At 35.6% G+C, this 18,960-nt stretch overlaps 2 protein-coding genes across 3 annotated transcripts; both read right to left on the reverse strand.

Annotated features, from left to right (window-relative positions):
- Window positions 1-1,693: 1,693 nt before the first annotated feature.
- LOC142353745 (uncharacterized) lies at window positions 1,694-11,886 on the reverse strand. 2 transcript variants are annotated; one of them, XM_075406092.1, is made up of 2 exons: window positions 11,809-11,886; window positions 1,694-2,547 (listed from the first exon to the last, which is right to left on the reverse strand). In XM_075406092.1, the coding sequence occupies exon 2, from the start codon at window positions 2,500-2,502 to the stop codon at window positions 1,999-2,001; it is 504 nt and encodes a 167-aa protein (XP_075262207.1). In that variant the 5' UTR covers window positions 2,503-2,547; window positions 11,809-11,886; the 3' UTR covers window positions 1,694-1,998. The 2 variants fall into 2 exon arrangements, with proteins under 2 accessions (XP_075262207.1, XP_075262206.1); XM_075406091.1 differs by lacking the exon at window positions 11,809-11,886 and adding an exon at window positions 6,409-6,563.
- Window positions 11,887-12,566: 680 nt separating this feature from the next.
- On the reverse strand, window positions 12,567-16,053 carry LOC142353504 (muscle, skeletal receptor tyrosine protein kinase-like). The gene has a single exon (XM_075405755.1). It carries the CDS (start codon window positions 15,880-15,882, stop codon window positions 12,826-12,828), a length of 3,057 nt encoding a protein of 1,018 aa, XP_075261870.1. The 5' UTR covers window positions 15,883-16,053; the 3' UTR covers window positions 12,567-12,825.
- Between the last annotated feature and the right edge of the window lie 2,907 nt (window positions 16,054-18,960).

The raw sequence follows: 18,960 nt of genomic DNA on the forward strand, positions 1-18,960 counted from the left end.
AAAACAAACTTTAATTCAAAAGATTTTAAACAAGACAGCCCACAAAAGACTGCGTAGCTGAGATTGTTCCAACATAGTTGTTAAGTTTGTCAAAAGCTTCTCCTTGTAAATATCAATTGTAAAAGTATATTTAAAAGTTTAAAAAATCATCAGATGAAAAGAACTGAGCAGTGTTGAAAAACTAACTTCATCATGCCTATTCTCAAACTATTTTTCATATTTTAACAAAGTTCCCATATGTTATCAACTCAGCTAACAGCCAAATTGAACCCATATTTACATAGAAGACATGGTTTTGGAAATCATTTGTCGGTAAAAAAAAAAAGAGAAAAATTTTCTATTTCACTGATTTTTCACTCAAAAACTTTGTTTCATTGTTTGAGTAGATAACATTGAAAGACTTCAACATAGTTTACATTAAATCGGATTTAAGAACAAATGGAATGCTAATCCATGTGAGACCAGATCAACAGCGCAAGGATTGAGGTGCATTTAAGTATAAGAAGTATGTTGAAAAATCGTAGAAAAAGAATTTAATCCTCTCAACAGGTTATTTTTCTTGTTTTATATTTGAATGACCCCTAGAGAACCAAATCAAAAATTTTAAAGTCAAATTATACCCTTCCAAACACACAAGGCAAAGTTACAAGGTATAGCGTGCATTTGAGCAAATATTAACACTAAAGTTGTGATTTTCTACTGTTCAAAAAATATATTGAATTTAGTTACATATTTCTTAATGGAAAAAATATAAATGATTTTCAAATTTTCAGTTAACTGAAAAAAACATTCAATCTTAAGTCAGTTGAGAGCTTAAATTAGAAGGGCAACTGAAAAATCGGGAAATCAATAGGAAAAAAAACAGATTTTCCCCTTTTTTGAAAAATCTAGATTTTTGTTGTTTCAATTATCCAATATTTGACCAACTCAGTGAGATTTTATTAATGAATTCTTAAATGACCTACGCGATTTATATTTAGAGTAAGTTCCCACAGAAATTCACAAAAATTTATGTTTTTTTTTACTTTTGTTCGATCTTTCTCTTAAATCGAAAATTTCAAAAAGTACAAATGCCTGTTGAAGTACAAAAAACGAAAATTTAGAATAGTAAAAACGATAGCAAAAAAACCGTGAAAATTATATCTTTGTTATCCTTTTGTTTTTTCGTCTCTTGAATATCTGTTTTTTAATATCGTTTGCACTTGACTTTGTTTTAGAATAATTTTTTACTCATTATATTTACTTTTATTTTAATGTATGAATTTATCATCACAACTATTTTTTTAAAAGAAAACAATCCCCACACCAAATCTTGTTATTCCTCTTTCTTCCTTTTTCTCTTGCTTCAAATTTTCAAACAACACCCCTTCTTCACCCTGCAATACAATTTTCACTTTTTTTAAAATAAAAATCCAAAGTATTTCTTCAATACAAACTCTACTCGCTTCTTTTATTGAATGAAAACGTTTCAAATTTGTGTTAGCTTACGAGCCATTAACACAAAAAAAATTGATCAAATTCCAAGCATGTTAAGTAGTAGATCACTGCAGATACAAAAGAGAGGAACTGTATATGGTATGGTCGGTTCAACAATAAGCAATTGAGACCAAACACGTTTAAATGCATCTTGTAGTGAGAGAAGATAAGTAAAATTGGAGTCCTAAATGCTTAGTCAAGAAATTTTTCAAGAGAAACATATACATTTTTTAAATTTTCACCAAATCAAATCAATCAATCAACAAATTCGAAATCACAATTAGTCAGTCGAAGTCAAAATAGAGATTAATTATTATTCCATTCATGAGATAATCAAGTAGAGTTTTTGATAAGTTTCACCAAATAGCAAATCAATTAATAAAATTTTAAACCAAAGTTCAATCAAATAAATGCAGTCAATGCTTCTGAGACATAATAAAAGAATCAAACAAAAATTTTTTAAACTATAATTATTGGTATTGGTTCGGTTCATGGAGTATAGATAAAAAAAACTTATATCAGTCAATCTTCATCTGACCCTTCTCGTTCATTCTCCACTGTGAATGTTAGCCTCTGGCAACCACTTCCACGTTCATTCTCTTCGGTCGCATTTGTGCTTCTGTCACATACGCAGGCCATGTACCAACCGAAAGATCTGTTGTCAACTTTGTTGAACTTGACAACCAACGTGTACTCTCCTTTATTTCCACCCTTGGTGCAACCTTTCGTTTCCCGGGTATCCTCTTTCGTAACTAAGGTAATATTTCGCCTATTGTTATTCTCCAACTCGAACGATAATAGACCGCTGCCATCTGAGGGCTCTATGAACAAGAAAAACCAGAACGCCTTCTTCAAGTCATCCACTGTTTCATAACCTGGAGCATTGATGTCAATATGAACGACGTGCATTTGCTCTCCCAGTTTCACAACGAGAGAATCTTGGTTCCGCAAACTCAAACTCAAATCTGACACTGCAGTCCCAGTGGTCATTGACAGGGCAAAAATTGGCAGGAGAAATTGGAACATTGTCAGCTCGCTCAAAGTGCAAAATGACAAATGAACTCTCGTTTTCTAAAATTTAAATTGCGATCAGGCTTATGATAACAAAAATGTAAATAACTCGGTCAGCCAGGCTTTTATTTGCAAATACTTTCGGCTAAGGGGACTTGAATCAACTATCTCGAAATGTTACCTGAATCAACAACAATCTTTTAAGTCTGTTAGTTTTTTTTATATATTTGATAAAATTTTTGCTCCTTGAGCACAATCATTTTAATCGACTCTCATCCATATTTACCTTGGGGGTTTTCTCCATTGTATTTGCCACGACATTAGAATTCTAATTATGGTAATTTTAGGGTAATTTGTGGGCTATACTTATACGAGCGCCATGGCATAGGAGTTATAATGAGAAAGACCCAAAAATTGGCATTCAAAGTTATCCAATTTGAATTTTAAAATCATTTTTATGTTCCAAATTTTCTTTCATAATTTTTCTTTGTCTTGCGATAAGATATCAATGGATAAAATTGAAGGCCACAAGACGACAACCGGACAATACTATTTGCAAACAAAATGATAATTTCACTTCAAAAAGTCTTCATCAGAAAAAAACAATGCTCCTGGGGCCTTTAATCAGGAGCATTATGTTTAGTTCGTAACTGAAGATGCAAATCTGTCAATAAAAACAGTATTAACTCCAATTTTTTTCTGACGGCCTGAAACCGTGTGCCTTTTTCCGACTCTTCTTGTTTCTCATATAAAACGTCGGATCCATGAGTTAATTAAGTTCTGCATCTGTTACAAAGTTTAAAAATAATTGTCATTAAGTCGGTTTTAATTTCAGCATCGACTCGTGTCGCTTTCAAAATTGCTAAGAACATCCCGGCTCGGGACCAAAGTAATTTAAAATAGCCGGCAGATTGCCGGAAAATAGCTGCGATAGACGCTTGTAGGCCTTCCATGGAACTGAAATAACTAAAAAAATAAGATAGACAGATTGACCACCAGTCCTTTAATAGAACAAGAGACTTTTTGGGTTATATTCGGACTGTCATTTTTATGAGACACAAACGCTTTTTCAATATTAATATTCAAAATCAAAAACCCAAGACTCTAATACTCAAGAAGTAGGGCATAACTTTGGCACTACTTAAATACACACTATCGATCTTTAACTAGTATATGTTCATAAAAATTAAAATTCATTACGTGAGTTCAGAAGTCATTTTTTTGAGTGAGGTAAGTCACGCAATTGACATAAAAGCAGAACAAACGACGTCACGCACACAAATACTAAATGCAAAGCAGTAAGAGTCACTGAAAATGAAAAAGTCAATGCCAGCAAGATTACTCGATGGAGATGACGAAATTAAGAAAAACATAGGACAATTCTTGACATACAATCCAAAGAATTGAATAAAAATTTTAGAACTTATGCACCTGACCAGCAGATCAATAAACAATCCAAGCCAAAAAAGAATCTCAAAAGTTGAGAAACTAAAAAAATCAAACAAACTAAACAAAATAATCATTGCTACAACTATTGAAGCTTTTACCCTGAAGGTCAAATACGATACAATTCAATATACTCTTTACCTCACGCAAAAGACTCGAAAGAGACTTATTATCCACTAAAGGTAGATAAACTCGAAAAATGACAAAACTGAGTGCAAAATTTAAATGAAGTTTCTTTATTTCACAAAAACAAATGTTTAGAACCTTTTTTGCCTCTAGAGTTCTGTCATGTATGTCATATAAAAGACGTAAAAAAATTTCGTTGGCCAGTAAAGATCGTTAAACTCAAAAAATGACATATTTCAAAATAAGAAAACAATTGCAAATTTTAACAAAGTCTTGCCAAAATTCGTGATATTAACATCTTCAGAACCATTTCATTGTTTTCTGAGAATATCCAGTATCTCTATTTGAAACCTTAAAAATTTTCAATGGATCATAAAGAACATACTTTGAACATGATACTAGTTTTCAGAAAATGAAAAAAATTTCAAAATTTATCAAAAAGTTGCTAAAACTCGTGTTATTAAAACATTGATAACCAATCCATTGCCTCTAGCAACTAAGAAGTAACTTATTATCAAATCTTAGAGGAGATTCCTGGGCCCATGGTGCCCCAAACATTCGCTGGTGAAAGATTTTCAAAACTTGAAAAATTGACAGTTTTAACAAAACTGACAAAATTCGTGATAATAAAAATTTGAAAAGTATATCATTGCCACTAGAAGCTATGCATTAGCCTATTACCAAAGCCTAGAGGAGGCTCCTTGGCCCTTGAGGTTCAAGAAACATAAAAAACGACAAACAATTTTGAAAAAAATTGATAAAATTTTTGATAATAAAATGTTGAAAACCATTCCATGGCCAATAAAACTTTTTCAGTAACCTATTATCAAACCCTATGGGAGGTGTCTTGGCTTCCTACAATAATTGTGAAAAAAATTCGAAAAATTTCAAGTTTTTATTTAAAAAAATGCCAAAATTCGTGATGTTAAAATGATTAAAGCTATTCCATTCCATTTCCACTAGAAACAATGCAGCAACCTATTATCAAACTCAGGAGGAAATTCCTTGATACCTGGGGCTGTAAAAAAGGAAAAATTTTCGAAAATCGTAAAAAACTGAAAAAATTAGTATGAATTTGCTATGCGTGTTTATGTTGAGTACCAAAAGAAATAGCTCTTAAAATGGCCATAAAGAAAATTAACTCTTGCAAAAGAAATTTATCAAATTTTTAAGTTTAGTATGATTGGTCCAGCAAAAAAAGATGGCAGCATAAAAAACGCGAAAAAATTGAATCTTTTAGGGATCAGAAACTCCTAAAAATGAACTCTTAACCATGAAATACGGCCTTTCCAGTAGTTTCACCGCTCTAAGCACTTGAAGGACTGCTTAACTAGGCTAAGAGCCTCTAATGAAACTCGATTCCCGCTGAGCTATACCTGTTTATCCCGATTTCAAAGCTCAAGTCATGAAAAAATGGTGTGAAAACATCTTACAAAAATAAAAAAAACAGCAGGACAAATCCTGACGTCCAAATCAAAGAATTTTTATTGACTAAACAAAAAAACTAATCCTAAAACGGACTATGAGTGAATTGGGAAAACTATTTCGAAGAAAATCAGAATAAAAAAAACAGAAAATCGAAGTCAAAATGCTGCATGTGAGTTAAAAACCACTAGCGAGAAATGGAAATTTTGTTCAAACAAAAAACTAGGCCTAGAATGAACTATGAATTGATTTGGAAAACCATTTAGAAAAAAAAAATCCGATCCAAAAAATCGAAAAAACAGTAAACATCAAAATGAAATTGCCCCATATGAACAAAAAACCACTAGCGAGAAAGCGAATTTTTGTGCAAACACCGTTTTCTCACTCTACATTAAAATTAGAGCGAAAAAATTTCACACCCCAAAACCACTCGCTTTTTCGCTCCACTTCCTGTTTCGGCGTGACCAAAATCACTACTCCAATTTGACTTCGAAAATCATGAAAATGTGTGAACAGATCTTAAGACAGAAAAGACAGCGCCCCAATACAATTCAAATTCTTTGAATTTAAAAAGACAGCGCCCAATACAATTCAAATTCTTTGAATTGTAAAAAGAGACAGCACCAATACAATCCAATTCTTGGATGGTAAAAAATCACGATGTCCCCAATAATAGCCACTATCGCTTCGCGGCTATTAATAACACATGTGCAATTAACATTGATGCTTTTTTGTTATACAATATAAACTACTCCAAGAGATACACCGGCCGCCATATTTTTGTGACGGAAGATTACCAAAATTTTGACCTTTTACTAAAATGATCAAAGCCATTTTCTATGTCAGAGAATTCAACCAGCAGGCACTTAAAACAACGATGCATGATCAATTTTGACAAAAACTAGAAAAGCAGAACGAACTCACCGAAGAAACTCTTCAATTAGTTATGAAATGGCAGTTCTTGTCAATGATGTTGCCAAAATCAAACTATCTTGTCAATTCTATATAAGCCCAGACGCACCAAGGGCTAAAAGACTAAAATTATCTCAGATCAAAGATTAAATCCCATCAAAGAGGAGCAAAGAAAATTGATAAAGCTTTAATCTGGGATGCGAGACGGAATTTAGCCGGTGTTGTATGTTTGTAGATTGTGGAGGAACCGACAAAAGCAAACTTGACACAAGTTTGACCAATAACAGAACTCGAAAGCGAAGTGGAGATCAAATTGAGTAACTTTCACTTTGTAAAATGAGCAGACAGTCAAGTGCCTTATAGCTCAGCGCTGTACAAATATGCCCTCCGATAGGTAATGGCTATTAATTAAGTTGGAAATTTTTCAAAACCTAATTATTGTTAGGTTACTGCAGGAAAAAATTCACTTCAAAAACTGAGTAGTAAAGAACATTAAATCACACGTCTTTTGTATGTTTCGAAAGCCTACGAAGGTAGGGAAAAAACTAAAGCAAAGAAGTTAAAATATTTTGACGTTTAAAGTATGGGTGGTCATATTCTTGCAGGAAAAAAACTAAGATTTTTTGATCGAGCCTTACCTAAGCTACTTTACTGATTTTTGGTTCAAACAATCGGCCTCACAATCTAGTATAACGGCCTCACCATCTCAACGGCTGGTCATAAATTTTGGGGTAATATCGAACAAATCGACGGTTTTGACGGCTGTATAAAAATCTTCGAGTAACTGCTTGTCAAGAGCAAAAGAATATTAGAGGGTCCAGAAAAGTTGGGTATCAAATTCTTAGTTCGAAAAAAATTTAGGGAGTAAAGTTCTGTTGATTTTCATTCCTTTAAATTAAGTCAAAAAAATTATAGAGCAAACACTATTAATCCATTCGTGTCCCAATGCAATAAGCAATCACTAATTGAAAACAATACTTTTAAGTTCAATGGCTGAATGGTACAATAGAACAACAGAAAAAGTGGTACAAAACTGAACTATCATAGATTTTTTTATTCGTTTTAAATTTATTTCGGTATTTATATGATAGGAGACGTCTCATCGAGCCTGCTCATGGCAGATAAAGTACAAGCATAGTCCAATGAAGGAGAATAAACCAGGAAGCTGTAAGTTTCGTTTCTTCTCTCAAATTTTGTAAAATCTAAGTATACTGAAGAACGACGTAAAATTGTTAGATGCAAATAATTGACACTTTTACTCCCCCTTTTTCTTGAGTATTTTGTACCATAGAAGCATTGAAATAAAACTTTTTCAACAACTGATTGGTTATTTCATTCACATGAGCTTCTCGTTCAAAGCTTCTTTGTCAATCTCACTCTTTGTTAACAAGAACCACGTCAGATCTTCCCTCAGCATCAAATAAATCACATAGATCTTCCCTCGTCCCAAAGTTACCCTCAGTTAGCCTCCCCAAAACTTCGTTTGAGAGCAATTAAAAAAATTTAGCCCATTGAATTAATCTGATAACACCTCTATGCAATCGGGACCCGAAGGACATACAACCATGAACACCTTCCTTTCTATTTCTTTCAGCGTACGGTTTCGGGAAAATCTAAAATTAACAATTAAACGTTGCCCTTGTCAATCATTTAACGTGTAAGATCTCACATGAACCTTCCATGATAACCATTCGTCAGTCATAATCGTACAAGATAACTATGACTATTGTAAGGTTTAATAAGATAACCATCTGGTCTCAACTCAGGTACAACTCGAACTTGTGTTGCTTCTAGAAACAGAGATTCTGCTTGAGGTAATCTGGAAAGAGAGTTAAGAGACCAAAGAGAACTTTCATAAATTTCTGATAGTAGTTGCAACAAGAGATATTGCCCAAATTTACAACAACATTTTAGATTTATTTGTATTGTATAACACGCAAGTACTGCTTTTATTCGCATAATAACACAAGTATCAAAACTAATGCCTGTTGATTTGCTGGTTTCGCTGACAATTGATGCAAGACATGGAAAAATTAAAAACAAGACAACATTCACTATATCATATAACATCAATCATATCAGTCATTAGAGCGCATTGCATTGCATCGAGCAGAAGCGATTTATTTTTAGAAAACTTAAAGCAGAGAAAGACAGAGAGAGAAGGCCAACAAAAGAGGAGGAGAGGCGAGGAGGAATGCGCGAGGGGGGGGGGGGGGGGAGGGGTAAGGAATGAAGGGCTTTGGGGTACGAAGAAAACTTCAAGGGTGGTATTTAAACCAATAGGACAAGATACATAGTCGCAACTTTTTCATCATTCCATCTAAAAGACTTCGAATTCAGGTAATTTACATGTAAACTATAAATATAGGGTGTTATTATCGAGTATTTAAACGATATAGGTATAGGATAGCACCTCAGTACGTTGTAGGACAGTAAGAAATGACGTCACTGTTTAATTTGATGTATTCAATTCTCTCAGAAACAACTTCAGATAAACTATAAAATTCGATTAAGTTTTGTTTCTGACGTAGTAAATTTTAAAAAATACTCGCATGTTTTTTGCCAAACAAACGGAATCTTTTCCGCTGCTTCTAAATTCTCTTTCGGTTGCCAAAATTTACACAACCAATGAGATGAGAAGCTTCAGAAAATCTTTGTGATTTGGTTGCACAAGAGCTGTTTAAAAAACCATTTTCTAGTTAGCCCAGCAAACTAAAATGAACCAGATTTGTCTGGAGAAAAAAAGGCAGCAGATTGCCTGAAAAAAAAATTGAATTGATTTGTAGACCTGAAATATCAGAATTCAGATGAGAAGTCAGATCTAGAAACAGCTGACCAATTTCTCTAAAGTCTTAGATATTTCAACTTGATGACTTACGGATTGTTTCTCAAAACTGAAAAATTGAGCTATCCTCAAATTGACATTATCAATAGAGAGAGCAAAGGTCACTTTCGACAAAAATAGTCGAGGGAAGACGTTCGTAACTAAAACCTCGTTAAGCGGATGGACATTAAAGTAATACTTTGATGAAGAATAATGCCGTGCAGGGTACCAAATATTAGAGTAAAAAAAGTTTTTATCACTTGCGCATTCGACAACAAGAGCAAACAATAAAACTGTCCAAATACAGATATCAATTGCGGTTACTCAAGCGGCATACAAAAAGTTGTGAGTTGAGGTACTAGCAGCAGGCATCTAAAACTAAGATCCGTCTCAGGTCTTTGACAAAATGCTCTTGTGACTCAATGGCAAATGTCAGGGCTCGAATGTCACCTGAAGGACAATTCTAGCATTACGTTTCCGCAATTCAAAAATGTTCACGCTTTTGGTGGAAGCTAAAACGATGTACTCAACGATTCCGCATTTTTCAAAGATTGAGGTTTTCTTTTCTGTTGAGTCAAGAACAGTTCGTTCTTCAGATACTGGCTAGAGCAGCGTCGCACTTATGAAGAGATTATAAAAGCACTAAGTTGGGAAAAGTCAGCCGATCGCTTGAAATATGAAAAATGCCAGGTACTGGATATCCGTGAGCAAAAAACAGAAGAGCTTCATGATGGCATCGATACAATCGCCTAGAAATATTTCAAATCAAGGTTCAAGAGACGTCTAACCAACCCAACGCCCTGCTTCTGGGAGGCCTATGAAATGGATTGTTTGCAGTTTCAAGCACGTATTATGACCACCATTGGAAAGCGTCGCCTTACGGATAAGCCCCTGAAGAACAGATTTTTCCAGGTTCAGCGTACTCTCAATGCACGTCATTGAGATCTACTGATCCACTTTGATAACACTAGTCTTCTCGCTAAATAAGGAATCAAATTTTTGCTACTTTTGCGCTGAGCAAATCTATAATTGCAAGTCTTACTTCAAAATACCGTGCGGATATGGCATTCTGACCCCGTTAACTTATGGCGTACGTACCTGCAATGAACCGAAAATGTAGATGCTTGCCAAGCAGTGCTTAACATCACTGATTTAGCTTAAATAGTTTAAGAAACATCGGGTTTTCTATCAGTGTTTGATCGAAGAACTAACTACGTTGCGGTCATTGAAAAAGTTTCGGGAGCAACTAATTTATCTAATATCAACTTATCACTCAGAGAGCTAAATTAGCAAGATTTAAGTCTTCAATCTGCAAAATTTTTCATGCTTCAACCAAATGAGAGCACAAGACCCAAATTTTTTTGGTAGATTTGAAGATTATTCAAAACTACAAATTTTTTTTTCCCTCGAAAAAAATTTCAATGCTAACTTTTAAAGTTACATAATTCGCCATAAGTAAAACTTTATGCTGATTCATCCGGCGAAAAAGGATAATGTTGCGACTATGGAGGTAAATCAGGCGTACAAAATTGAGGAAAAATATCTGCACCAATTTAGGGTAGGTATTACAAAAGAAGATTCAGTTGGAATATTCTGGAACAAATTACTCGCTCAACTAAGCTAGATGCAAACAATAGTACAAAATTAATTTAACGTAACTAAACCAAAATATGTTCTCTTCGTCCTTTACTGCACATTAACTGCACTAAATTAATCAGTTCCAATTGTCTTTCAAACTTCAAAACATGGCAAATAGAAACTATAGCTGCAAATTTTTCCGCTGATTAGCTAACTGCTAATGTAAAAGCCGGTATTTAAAAATTTAAAAAAACTTTTCCTCATTCCAATAAGTTTCGGGACCGTTATTATTTTTTTTTCTTCGCCCAAGATTATCGGTATCTCCGTTAGTTTGTTCGCAATATTTTGTCCGTGAGCCCCTCCACCATATTTGGTTTGGTAACAAACCAAGTGATGCCTTTTTTACGTAATATACGCACATTAATTAATGTGTGTGTGAGTGGGCGCATTTCGGGAACCATAAATGCGCCATTTTTCTTTCCAAGATCACTTTTTTCAAAAAAAACTTAGCCATTCGTGCTCTTCAATATTTCAGAGCGACTTTTTCCCGTCATTTAGCCACCGCAATGGAAAGGTCATGTTGAAACATTTAATGGTTTGCATAGGGTTTCGATGGGATAGATTTCATCGGACATTTGCATGTAATTAAACTGAACAGGACGAATATCGAAGAAAAGGTTTTCAAACAATCTTGCCTGGATCAGAATCGAATTCATCACATGGCAAAAGAATCAATTCTAGGTACTGATTCAACAACAATATCTCATTGCCACTACCATTTTACAATTCTAACTTTGAACAGCTTTCAAATGAGCCAAGTTCGTTGTTGTAAGGCATCGCGTATCATTTAACATCACGCAGCACGACAATGACCATAGGTTGCTTTGCTTTCACGTTTTGAAGTTTAGAAGACATTAAATAGCTGCACTTTGAGAGAAGAATAATAATTATAACTAGCATTTCTAGAGTTAAGGCTGCAACAAGGCTAAGTTAGCAGCTAGTTAGCTAACCTGCACGAATTGTTTGAAGCAATCTGTTCAACTGATAAGTCAGTGGTGTGGTTTAATGAGTAGTTAGCGACTCGTTAGTTCAACTTAACCAAGTTATAAGTGATTAGTAGTATTGGACTTCTCTGAGCTGGTTTGTCAACAATCAATCATAGCTTCAGTTTATTCTCTGTCGCCTCCAGCGCAGTTAGATTGTGTCGCTCAAACATGGCATCAAATATCTAGCCACAAACTTAATACCTTGTTAATTCTAATAATGTGTGGGCCACAAATGATATTCTATGAGCAATCGAGGCCTAGCTAATTTGAATCTAACGAGCTCAATCATATAATTTAGTAGTTCATTTCTGTAATTTCTCCACCAATCCTGTATTTATGCCCTTATAAGGTCCATCGCTCACTGCACAAGGTTTAAGACATTACTGCACGTTTTTTTACTGTTAATTATCCGACACCAATAGAAATTACTAAATAGAAAGGAAGAAAATAAGATTATGATAATTATGGAGAAAACGATAGAAAAATACAGCATGGAAAAACTTGTCAACATTTGCGGTTTTGTGTCCATGCATTATTCAAACATCAGACGCAATTATAGACTGCCCCATAAAGTTGCAACGCAAGCGAACGTTTCAATATCATTGTAAACAAATATAAGGTCAAAATACAAACCTAAAACATGCAAAAAATCTAATAAGATTGAAGTTAATTGAGGAAACACTGACATACAAATGACCAAATGGATGCCCATTGAAAAGCTTGAAGTGTTTCGAACGTCCATTTCCGTTGCACCATTATGGGACTTGATATACAAGTCTTTAATCGGCGTGTCAGAAAAACCTGTCGTAACAGCGAAGTACTCAGAACTCACTAACAAAATACCTTTGATTTGTGTGTAAAAGTCATGAGTTATATTCGCAGCGTTAAGTAAAGCTGAAAAGAAAATTGATTTATGATAATATTAGCTCTTTATGAGTTTCACTTTGATGAGAAAAGAGTTTGACCAAATGTTTTCAGTAGCTAACATGCTGAGAAAGTATTTAACTGATCAACACTTCTGTTGTTGTTCATGTGCGAAGGAAGACCTGAGTTCTTCCGTGACTGCATGCCATGGTTCGGGGGGAACTTGTGCATCATTCCTGGGGGACCACCAAACTGAGCCCCTCCTGCCACGATTGGGAATTGCATTGGGTGACCTCCCCGTGTACCAGTGGCTTGTTGTTGAGTAGGGTTGGCTGCGGATGGGTAGCCGTGCAAAGGGATGTTTGGTGGCCTCGGACCTGTATCGAAGCTCATGGTCTTTTGAGCCGGGAGACCTCGACTGCTCAGATCCGACATATTGAAGCCATGCGGACCATTAGGGTTTTGCACTTGAGGGGGGAAGGTTCCTGTAGGCGATCTCCAGGCAGCGTTGGCGTTCGAAAAGCGGAAGTTTCCACGCATCATATTTTTGTTTGGAATATTCGTCGAATTTTGACGAGGTCTGATTTGGAATTGAGGTCGCATGATTCTGCCAGGGTTCTTCACTGATTGGTTTGTCATACCAGCACCAAAACGCGAGGCTTTATCTGGTTTGTTCAGATCAATTGAACCATTGCCAGGAGAAATTTGAGATTTGGCGGCTGCATTTTGACGACTACTTTTGACAATTGCCTCCATGTTATTGTAGTTATGTTGAGGCAAATGCGCGCGGTGAAGCGTCGGCGGTGATCGCATGTGAGATCGGCTAGCTTCATGTTGAAGCTTCTCAATCAGTTCTTCAGCACTCGGGCGATTCTTAGAATGATAGTTCCAACATTGCATCATAATTTCGTACATCGTATTCGGACACCCAATGGGCTGTTTCAAAACTTCTGGCTTTAGTATGTGCGACACCACGTCCTCGTTTGGTATACTTTCGTACGGCTGAGTTCCGAAAGTGAAAATTTCCCATAACACAATTCCAAACGAATAAACGTCACTTGCTGCTGTGAATGTTGCGTATGTAATAGCTTCGGGAGGCATCCATCGAACTGGCAGTAAAGACTTACTTTTCATCCTGTAGTAATTTCTGGTGTAAACACTTCGCGATAGTCCAAAATCTGATAGCTTAACAGTCAGAACATTATCTTTGGTGTTTTCACTAAGCAGTACGTTCCTAGCCGCGATGTCCCGATGGACAAACTGTTTTTGAGCAAGGTAGGCCAGACCCTTCGCGATTTGGATCGATATCGAATGGAATTGAGCCAGATTCTTTTCAACAGCCAATGAGATTGCGTTGGAACTTTCTCTTTCATCCATACTATTCAAAACAGACGGACACAGCTTTCGCAGGTACTCATGAAGATCACCGTTAGGCATGAACTCGAATATCATGTACAGAGGCTCATGAGGCGCGCCTTCAAAACAAACGCCGCAAAACTTCACAATGTTTTCATGGCTAAATTTGTTCATGAGTTCGGCCTCTTTTCGAAACTGTTGTTGCTCGCTTGAACTTGCTTCAACTCTCAAAGCTTTAACAGCTACCTGCATGACTTGATCATTGGACAACCTGATTTCGGCTTTGTGAACAATACCAAATTCTCCTTGTCCAATTTTGGATATGAGTTGAATTTGATTCCGCTCATAGTTCCACATTCCCGTTTCGTCTTGACTGGCATAATTGTATTCGGCATTTTTCACATTCTTAAAAAACTGCTCTTCGGGTAGTTCTTGTTTCCTTCGGCACTTGAGAAGCATGAGAAAAACAGCAAAGAAAAAAGTGATAATGAGCGCAATGACACCACTCAGAATAAGAACAACAGGCGGTGATGATAGTTTATGCATTAAAACATAGATGCTGTTATCTTCATCGTTTAGACCGCATTTTGGAACATGACAATAGCTCCATTCATTCCTTCCCACGAAACACCACGGCTTTTCTTTTCTCTCTCCCGACGTAAGGTTAATAGGATTTCTGCAAAAGTTTCTGGAGTCATAGAGTTCAGAGTATAAGGTAGTTTCTACAGCGTAGGTTTTAAGGCCTTTATACTCCCCCATCATGTCCCACGACTTACAATTCAAAGCGTTAGCATGCGTCAGCGTCCCTCGATACGATTCCCCACGGTCTGTTTCGTTATAGCAATTTTTCGTCGTGTTAACCTTTTCGATCGTGTTGCGCATTTGAGTAGAATTTAATGATATGCAATTAGTATCAATTAGCTTGTTACAAACCTCTGGGCCAACGATGTCTCCAAATCCTAAGTTTTCAAATGCAGCCGAAAGGTTTGCATAAACGTGCTTGGCAGCGTTAGTGGCGTTGCGTAATGTTTCCCAGCCATTGCAGACATCAAACATGTTTACACAGTCCTTTTTACACAGACCCGTATACTCTAGCTTTCTACTTTCCCTATTCCGGACACATTTTGGTAAAAACATGACACAAACAGTGGGTTCAAGTAAAACATGACAGCTATCGCTAACCAGATTGTAAACTGTTTCGCTATTCTTAACAAAACTATCGGCTACTTTTTTAATGCTGGTGAAATCAGTTGATAAGAGCGTTTTAACTGAGTTATAACCAAGAGCAATCTTCCCACAGAAATTAGCAGGCGCTTCTGAGCATTCATCTAATTTGTTCTCAACTGTGAATGTCAACTTGTGGCAATCATGTCCACATACAAGAGCTTCGGAAGCATTTGTGCTTCTTCGGTCACATACACAAGCTTTGTAGTTGCCAAAAGATCTGTTCTCAACTTTGTTGAACTTGACAACCAATGTGTACTCTCCTTTATTTCCACCCTTGGTGCCACCTTTCGTTTCCCGGGTATCCTCTTTCGTAACTAAGGTAATATTTCGTCTATTGTTACTCTCCAACTCGAACGATAATAGACCGCTGCCATCTGAGGGCTCTATGAACAAGAAAAACTTGAAAGCCTCCTTCAAATCATCCACTGTTTCATATCCTGGAGCATTGATGTCAATGTGAACAACGTGCATACTCTGTCCCAATTCAGTAGCAATTGCACTTTCGTCTCTGAGTTTCAGAGCTAGATTAGACAAAGAAACTACATTAGAGATCGATAATGCCAAAAGCGATAGATACAAGAGTGCCGCCATTGTCAGTGCAGGTTCTCACTCAACTCAAATTGTTTTCGTTATCTTCCTCTCTTCCAATATTCGCTTATCTCCAAAGGAATCACATACTATCTGCATAATTGGACATTAAAAAGCGCTTCAGACACAATTGAGTCATAATTTTGATTTATACAAATATTGGGATCTGTTCTGTTTGTGCCCCCCCCCCCCCGCTTACTGGGTGCATATTATTACATTACAAAATTTACAATTTACACATTTCCAACTTTTATATAATGATTTACTATGTAATGGCACGTGCTCTGTAACTGGGGGGGGGGGGGGGGGGGTGCGGGAAGGTCCAAATATTGCTTTGCTTTATTTTCAGTGAATGAGCTCCAACCCAATCCCACAATATTGAATTGCCCCATCACAAAAAAATGTTTTCGGTACAGCAAGCTGCTGATTAACATCAAACCCAGTGTTGCCAAAGTCAAGCCTGGGTTAATCAAAACCAAGCCAAAGCGCAACAATTCCAATATTTTTTGAAACATGTAAATTATGTAGGATTTGAAGGCTCCTATTTGTCTATTAACGGGTACTTTTTTGTGTTGACAGAGCAAAAACTCGGTTAAAACATTTTTAAAGCACGTTTTACTGTTAAAAGTTCTTATTGAAGAGGGCAATTTGCTCATTTTTGAACGCTTTTCAAGATTAAAGAATTGTTTTCGTTTTCTTTTTTATAATAATTTGATTTGTTCTCTTGTTCTGTCTAGCGTTATTGCGACTAGTAAACATTTTATAATTTTCGGCTGTTTCCCATTGTCTTATATCTGTTTTTAGCTTAATTAGGCTAAATTTTGAGATAAACAATTCGGCTGGCAGAATACGATCCTTAATGAGAAGATCAATGGAGTGGTCAAATTTTTGACGAAAATAACAAACTTTTATTCCCCAGTTAATTTGCCTGTTTATGCGGTTTATGTTTTTCACTGCACGAGTTTGAAGGTATACTCCACTGAAAGAAAGATGAGAGAGTACAACTGACTTGAAAAAAACCAATTCTTACTTTCAAAGGTATTTGATTTCTTACAAGATACAAAGAACGAATTGCATTAGCCATTTTGCTTAAAACTGAGTTCGGGTGATTTTCAAAGGTTAGGTTTGAATCAATTTTACTCCCAGATAACGACATGCATGAGCTGGTTTGATAACTTTGCCTTTAAAAGAAAACTCTGGATCCGAATTGGTATGATTTGTAAAGAATAGCATCTCTGTTTTATCGGCATTTAAAGTGAGTTGATTCTCTGTCAGGTATTTGTCAGCATGTTCTATTTTTTCAATTTTTTGGGGAATATTTTCATTACTTCCAAATTTGCATATAATACTAGTGTCTTCCGCAAATTGATCATCATTTTTACCTTCCAGCTTTTCAGAAAAATCATTGACATATAACGGAAAAATAAGAGGTCCTAAAACAGTTCCTTGTGGAACACTATGGTTAATAGTTATTTTATCTGATAAGACAATACCCAGTTTTACGCCTTGTGTTCGATTTTCGAGAAAAGATTTGAGAAGTAAAACTGTTGATTGAGAGGTTGAAATTTTCAGTTTTTTTAGAAAGATCTCATTTGAAATTGAATTGAAAGCGTTTGCAAGATCTAAAAACACATCACCTGTGTCGTTGTTATCTTCCAAATTTCCTTTTATTTTTTCAATAATGTAAAGCACAGCATCAGTAGACGAATTTCGAGATTGGTAATCGAATTATTTTTTGTTCAAGAGCGCCCATTTCTCAAAATATTCTACTAGCTGATTAAGTAAGAGCCTTTCAAAAACTTTGTTTGCGAAAGTTTGTGTTACAGAAATTGGACGATAATTAGTTAAAACAGAAACATCTCCTTTCTTGAAAATTGGTGTAGTAGTAGTAGTAGTAGTAGTAGTAGTAGTAGTAGTAGTAGTAGTAGTAGTAGTAGTAGTAGTAGTAGTAGTAGTAGTAGTAGTAGTAGTAGTAGTAGTAGTAGTAGTAGTAGTAGTAGTAGTAGTAGTAGTAGTAGTAGTAGTAGTAGTAGTAGTAGTAGTAGTAGTAGTAGTAGTAGTAGTAGTAGTAGTAGTAGTAGTAGTAGTAGTAGTAGTAGTAGTAGTAGTAGTAGTAGTAGTAGTAGTAGTAGTAGTAGTAGTAGTAGTAGTAGTAGTAGTAGTAGTAGTAGTAGTAGTAGTAGTAGTAGTAGTAGTAGTAGTAGTAGTAGTAGTAGTAGTAGTAGTAGTAGTAGTAGTAGTAGTAGTAGTAGTAGTAGTAGTAGTAGTAGTAGTAGTAGTAGTAGTAGTAGTAGTAGTAGTAGTAGTAGTAGTAGTAGTAGTAGTAGTAGTAGTAGTAGTAGTAGTAGTAGTAGTAGTAGTAGTAGTAGTAGTAGTAGTAGTAGTAGTAGTAGTAGTAGTAGTAGTAGTAGTAGTAGTAGTAGTAGTGTAGTAGTAGTAGTAGTAGTAGTAGTAGTAGTAGTAGTAGTAGTAGTAGTAGTAGTAGTAGTAGTAGTAGTAGTAGTAGTAGTAGTAGTAGTAGTAGTAGTAGTAGTAGTAGTAGTAGTAGTAGTAGTAGTAGTAGTAGTAGTAGTAGTAGTAGTAGTAGTAGTAGTAGTAGTAGTAGTAGTAGTAGTAGTAGTAGTAGTAGTAGTAGTAGTAGTAGTAGTAGTAGTAGTAGTAGTAGTAGTAGTAGTAGTAGTAGTAGTAGTAGTAGTAGTAGTAGTAGTAGTAGTAGTAGTAGTAGTAGTAGTAGTAGTAGTAGTAGTAGTAGTAGTAGTAGTAGTAGTAGTAGTAGTAGTAGTAGTAGTAGTAGTAGTAGTAGTTAGTAGTAGTAGTAGTAGTAGTAGTAGTAGTAGTAGTAGTAGTAGTAGTAGTAGTAGTAGTAGTAGTAGTAGTAGTAGTAGTAGTAGTAGTAGTAGTAGTAGTAGTAGTAGTAGTAGTAGTAGTAGTAGTAGTAGTAGTAGTAGTAGTAGTAGTAGTAGTAGTAGTAGTAGTAGTAGTAGTAGTAGTAGTAGTAGTAGTAGTAGTAGTAGTAGTAGTAGTAGTAGTAGTAGTAGTAGTAGTAGTAGTAGTAGTAGTAGTAGTAGTAGTAGTAGTAGT

The sequence above is a fragment of the Convolutriloba macropyga genome, chromosome 14 (genome assembly GCF_964194025.1).
Source record: "Convolutriloba macropyga chromosome 14, txConMacr16.3, whole genome shotgun sequence".
Lineage (NCBI taxonomy): Eukaryota > Metazoa > Xenacoelomorpha > Acoela > Convolutidae > Convolutriloba > Convolutriloba macropyga.